This window comes from Meleagris gallopavo, chromosome 4, assembly GCF_000146605.3.
Source record: "Meleagris gallopavo isolate NT-WF06-2002-E0010 breed Aviagen turkey brand Nicholas breeding stock chromosome 4, Turkey_5.1, whole genome shotgun sequence".
Lineage (NCBI taxonomy): Eukaryota > Metazoa > Chordata > Aves > Galliformes > Phasianidae > Meleagris > Meleagris gallopavo.
The window spans coordinates 12,856,782-12,862,606 of NC_015014.2; the positions used below are offsets into that span (position 1 = coordinate 12,856,782).

Here is a 5,825-nt window from a genome sequence, read left to right on the forward strand (position 1 = left end):
AAAATCAGCTGGTGCTTAGTTACAAACAGCATTGCATAAAAAGCCTTCCTCCCTCTCTGCGGTTGCCATAACAACAAGCAGAGTGCTGTCATTTTGTTAAGTAATGACAATGACAAATATGTAAGAAATGCAAAGGTCTGGGGAATTGGGAGCTAGATTACAGCTTTTCTTCCTGCCTTTACAAAACATTTTATTGTGGATTCATCTTGTAAATCCTAAGCTGTTCCTATGGGAACAGGAGAAATAGCTGGTGTTAGTGCTCTGTGTTGCCTCATTTTTCCGAAAGCCAATGCTGTTCTTGTAGATGCTTTGTCAAGACCTAGCATGGCATTAGTAATCAAGGGTATAGCGTATGATCTTCAGCTCACACATGCTTGCCAAAGTCTGGACTGAATTTTAATTTTTCAGTGTAATAAAACAATAATGCTACCAGACCTTCTCTTTAGTAGATATGAAGGGGTTGCAGCAAAGATGTCACTTTTTTGAACAAATAATATCATGGACATTTGACTCAGGAAATTGAGAAGCCATCATTTGAATAATTCTTCAGTTAACTATGAGAATGGAAAGTATTTTCTTCTTCATTAAATAAAGAATAACACCTAGGGTGCTAGAAAGGAGAAGATGGCCATTCATTCTTACTACTTCAACCCAAAAGCTGTTGTGTTTGATTAAAAATTTGGTGATATTCTTCAGGATCATTATCTGATTTAACAGAAGAATTATCATTAGTTATGTTTTTCAGGTTTGAGGATAGGCAGTCTTGTGGATCACACAGCCAAAGCATCATTTTCAGTTTTATGCACTTACAAAATGTAAGTATTCTCTTCTCTTTACTTATACTTAGAACAGTTCCATTTTCCCTTCAATTGTTGAACCTTTTCAATAAAAGCCTGAAAGGATAAATTCTCTCAGATGCATGGAAACCAATCCTAATTCCTCGTGCTTCTAACTTCTAAAACTACCACACATACAGTGGCTGTCGTACAATTGCAGTCTCCAGACATTAGAACCGTAACTCTGCTCCCATTTAGACGCTGTCACTCATGCACCTCAAAATGCCTCTTCACTTACTCAGTACTCCTTCCAGGTCTGTTGCAGCCTTTGTAGTGCACCTGGTACCCTTTCATCCAAGAAAAGGCAGACATAGATCCACATTAAGCTAATAAGCTGTCCTGAAGGACATTCTGTTGCCTTACTTCATTGTTTTTAGAAGCTGCTTCAAAATTTTTATCGACCTAAACAGTTTAAAGGTGTAAGGGACTTCCTATATCTGCTCTGGGCTCTTTATGCCATTGTAGAATCTAAGTGATAAATTGGAGCTTCATCTAACAACATAATCCACAAACTGTAAAGAAATCCCATTTACTAACAACCATTAATACTGATTTATTGTGACAACTACACAATACTTACGCATCTCTTTTCAGAGAGCTGAGATGTTTAATGATAAATGAGGAAAAAAAAAAAAACAGGCTTAAATTCACAGTTAGTCCTTTAAACATGCATTTTGTATGACATACCATCTGTTTCAAAGCAAAACATTTCCTGGATTGTAATGGGGCTGATTGGCTAAATCAGGACATACTTGAGTGCTAAGAGGGAAAAACAGCACAGCACCTACTTGTGTCTTAAACTACCTAAACCAGAAAAAAGATGCCCCAGTTGGCCCCCTGTTTGGCAGAATCAAGCAAAGTTTATGAGAGGAATACAGCTGCAGTAATTTATCCATCTGTATGAAATTTTCACTTGCCAGAAAAATTTGAAGTTGCATAACTAGCATATAGCCACATAAAAGACCAACACATGAAAGAAAATAAGTAGCCACTGCTCACAGTATTCCAAGTATGTCTGATTGCTGTTCTCTCTAAGTAATAAACATTGCTGCTTCCTTACATGACCTAGTGGAATAAATATCTACATGTTTACAGTGCTCAGGAGGTTTCTATTGCAGAATTTCAGGCACTCAAATAAATTAGTTAGACTGGATGGCTAGAGATAAGATGTCCCAAGTTCCTGAGAGAGTATTCTGATACATTCTGGAGGCAACATCTGGTATATAGCATCAAGTCTTTTATCATTATTTTTGTTATTGCGTAATAAATCCAGCAGGAAGCCTCTGAGATTTATGCAGGCTAGAAGCCTCCTGAGTCCCAAAACCCAAGTAATTTCATAGTGATCTTGACATAATAGAAAACAAAGAATTTCATACACACAAACTCTGTCAAGTCAGGAAGAATAGATAGACATAATTCACACAGCATCGTGCAACCTGCACACAGAAACTAAAGTGACAGTTTTAAAAAATAGCATCTTACCTGCTGCTGCTTCACAACTGATGCTGTCTTTAACTGCACAAGGTGGACTAAGGGGCAAAACATCATCATCAAAACTGATCAGATCTCCTCCCAGATCTAGCTTAATTTGCGAAGCAGGTGCTGAGGAGTTCTTTGTGGGTGACAATTCCCCCACAGACTTGAAAACCTTTTCCTGGGCAGATACAGAAGTCCGTGGTGGAGCAGAGATCGGTTTTAAAGGGACCAAAGAAAGGGCAGGATTTTCTGCAGAATGTGACTTTTTAGGAATAAGAGGCCTTGGGGCAGGAACAGGAAACTTTCTTTGTTCATGGCTATTCTCTGCAACTGAGCCACTCTTTGCATCAAGAAAATCGCTGCTACTACTTTTTACAAGGCCAGGTTTTGGTTTCTTTGGCAGTTCAGGTTTGGTTACAACACTACTCCCAACTGCATCAGGTTGAAGCTGCAATTCTCTGGAAGAAGGTGTTGGTTTGCTTTCTGTCCATGCATCCCAGTCTCCTGAAACTCTGTTTACCCCTGGCTTTGGAGCAACTACTGGCTTCTTTGCAGGTACAGGTCTTGTGGTGAATGAACGAGGGGCAATTTCTGGTTTCTTTAATAATCCTGAGGTATCATTAGCTCCTTGTGTTTCAAAAACTTTGATCCTTGAAACAATACTGCTTTGGCTCTTGCCTGTACTCATGCTGTCCACTGTCAATTGATTGTCTAGTAAGCTATCATCTAAGACAGACGACTGCTGAACTGAAAACTGCTGCCTCTTCGTGTCAGACTGGTTCACTTCTTCCCCATTGTCTCCTATCTGACTTTCAGTATTTTTGACCACAGGTCTGAGATTGCTTCTTGATCTTGGCTTTGGCACAGGACATATCACAGCACTGGGATTTTCTTGGCGCTTCTGATCTTCAGAATTTTCATAAACTGTTAAGGAAGTCTCATTTTCTGAAGAAGATCTGTTCAAGAGAGATGCAGAAGGCCTAGGAGGTTTCAGGGGACTTGGCCCTACTAACAGAAAAGAAAAGGTTTCAGTTACCTATTACAGAACACTGTATTTATATTGCTTTTTTATTGACCATAAGAACGTGAAACTATAGTTTTTGCTCAGAACTGTGTTCACAGTGCTCCTTGTGAAACTGGATTTCTCTTTCTAAAAAGACAAATAGAAAAAAAAATATATAAACTCCAGGAAGAAACTGAAGATTGCTGAAATGATGGCATCTATGTTGCTAATTCAGAATTACTTGTTAGCTTACAGCAGGAATTGCAAACAAGTAACATCTTGGCCAAGGAACAGTACAGTAATTCCCTTAGTTGAGGGAATTACACACATTCAGTCAGTTACTTTCTGGTTTGAATGTAGCACTGCTGTTACTCTGATTGGACATGTGATCTCTACTGGCACAAAACTAACAGCCAATACGGCTGAATTGAGCAAAACAGTAAAGATTTTTATTACGAAGTCAAAGACACATGATTTTACTCATCTTCATTACAGAAAGTTTTAAATGTAGTCTAAAGGTGAATGCAATGATACTTCAGAAAAGAAGTTTTGCAGCAATTTACAGTATCAACCATTTACGGAAATGTAACTGTTATTCATGGTAACAGTTACATAGATGACAGAATCTTAGAATCATTAACATTGAAAAAGACCTCTAAAATCATCTAAGCTAACCGTCAGTTCTACTGTATGCCAACTATACCATGTCCCTCAGTGCCACACCTACATGTTTCCTGAACTCCTCAAGAGATGGTGACTCCACCACTTCCTTGGACAGCCCATTCCAGTGCATCACAACCCCTGCTGTGAATAATTTTTTCCTAGTATCCAAACTGAACCTTCCCTAGCACAGCTTGAGATGAATAATAAAGAACATCTTCAGGAAACCAACTAGGATTTTCATCAATGGTAAGTCAAAAAAAAAAATCTCACCTGGATAGTTGGTAGATTCCCCGTGTGTAGGCACACTGCTTTTTTCATTACTTCCTGGCAAACGGCTGATTAATTCTTGTGGAAAGTCAGTTTGTGTTGCAGAAGTAGTGGTATGCCTAGGAGCAGCAGCATTATTGTTATTTGTTGTATTCACTTGCACTTGATTTATTTCCTTTATCACCTGCTCATACGATGGAGGAAGCTACAAGAGAAAGACAGAAATATTAATGCATGTCTAAATCTGATCTTTTATTTTAAAAAATATATAATTTTAAAAATACTAAATTAACATGCAGAGGAAAAGAGCACTATCAGAGTTTTTATTCAATGTCAAGAAAACGTAAGCAAGTAAAATTCTTAGTGATAGAACTGCTTCTCTCTCTTTTTTTTTTTAAACTTCATACATCAAACACAGTTCATGTAAATCCATGCTCACCTCGGCTGGAATAAGCTCATTTGTCCTCCACTGAGCATGGGGTGAAGCAGAAGGGAATCCTAATCCTTGAGGAGCAACAGGGCTTGCACCTGGAAACCAGGAGGATGGCCGCAGAGGTTCAGCAGCAACTATTGTTATTTCAGGACGCCTGGAGGTAAAGCAAAGGGGAATAATTACCTAAAACATCTCAAAATTGTTACTTTAAATATAAAAGATCAATGTTTCCTCAGCATCAAAAATAAAAACAGCTCAGGTCTTTTTTATTTAACCAAAGTACCTTTCCATGATTTCAAAGCAAGTTACCTGACCTTTCTAATAAGCACTTAGGCTTCCATTCAGAACATCTAATTAAATGCCTAAGCCGAACAGTAGGTTTACTGGCTTCAGTGAAATAATTTACATGCTAAAAGCATCCAAATACAAATGTAACTCAATTAGATTGAAGAAGTCTTAGTCTTCAAAGGGTAATGAGAACTAATCATGCATTTGCCCTTAGACTGCTGCAATGTGAAAACAGTGGGATAGTTAAAGCTGCTTCTGGCTGACTACCTATAAGCTTGTTTACCCTCAAGACTTCTGGGGAAACCCCCCACTGTACTAAAGGAAGGGCAAAGCATGTCTCACAAGCCCTTTGAGACAGAGCTTCTTTGCTTACAGCATCTAGTGTAACAGGAACCCAGAGGTAATTCCACTGTTTTATTGCTGTAACAACTGCTTTAGAGGATAAGCTGCAGTGGCAGCATGTGTTTTCCAAACACAGCCCCCAACCACCGCTGCTTAATCCAGAGCCCTGCATTGAATTCAGTTTGAGAAGTGAGCTTTGTGAATAGATAAAGCATCTGCTACAGAAGCTTCTGTGTGCTAACAGAAAAACTGCAGAAACCTAAAATCTAAAACATAAAAAAAATACACAGGGATAAATGCAGTCCTTTCACACCTGAAGTAATAGCAGATTTGGTTCAAAGGCTATTCAGGTTGGTGATCTCCTTTCTCAAACCTTTGGAGAAACCAGAATGTGTGACAGTGTGCCTGACAGTGTGCTTATTTTCAATTTGAAGTAATCTCATAAATAGATGTCAGGAAATTAAAACAGTTCCATACAGGTTTGCTGTCTGGTTGCATTGGCTTTTTTTTTTTTTTT

The 5,825-nt window shown here is 38.5% G+C and overlaps 1 protein-coding gene across 1 annotated transcript in view; it reads right to left on the reverse strand.

The window, feature by feature from the left end:
• SH3D19 (SH3 domain containing 19) overlaps positions 1–5,825 on the reverse strand; it is a 75,134-nt gene that overhangs the window by 25,765 nt on the left and 43,544 nt on the right. The window contains exons 5-7 of the mRNA XM_010709550.1: positions 4,685–4,832; positions 4,249–4,450; positions 2,319–3,320 (exon numbers count right to left, since the gene is read on the reverse strand). Of these exons, the coding sequence (XP_010707852.1) occupies positions 2,319–3,320; positions 4,249–4,450; positions 4,685–4,832 (1,352 nt within the window). The remainder of the gene's footprint in view (positions 1–2,318; positions 3,321–4,248; positions 4,451–4,684; positions 4,833–5,825) is intronic.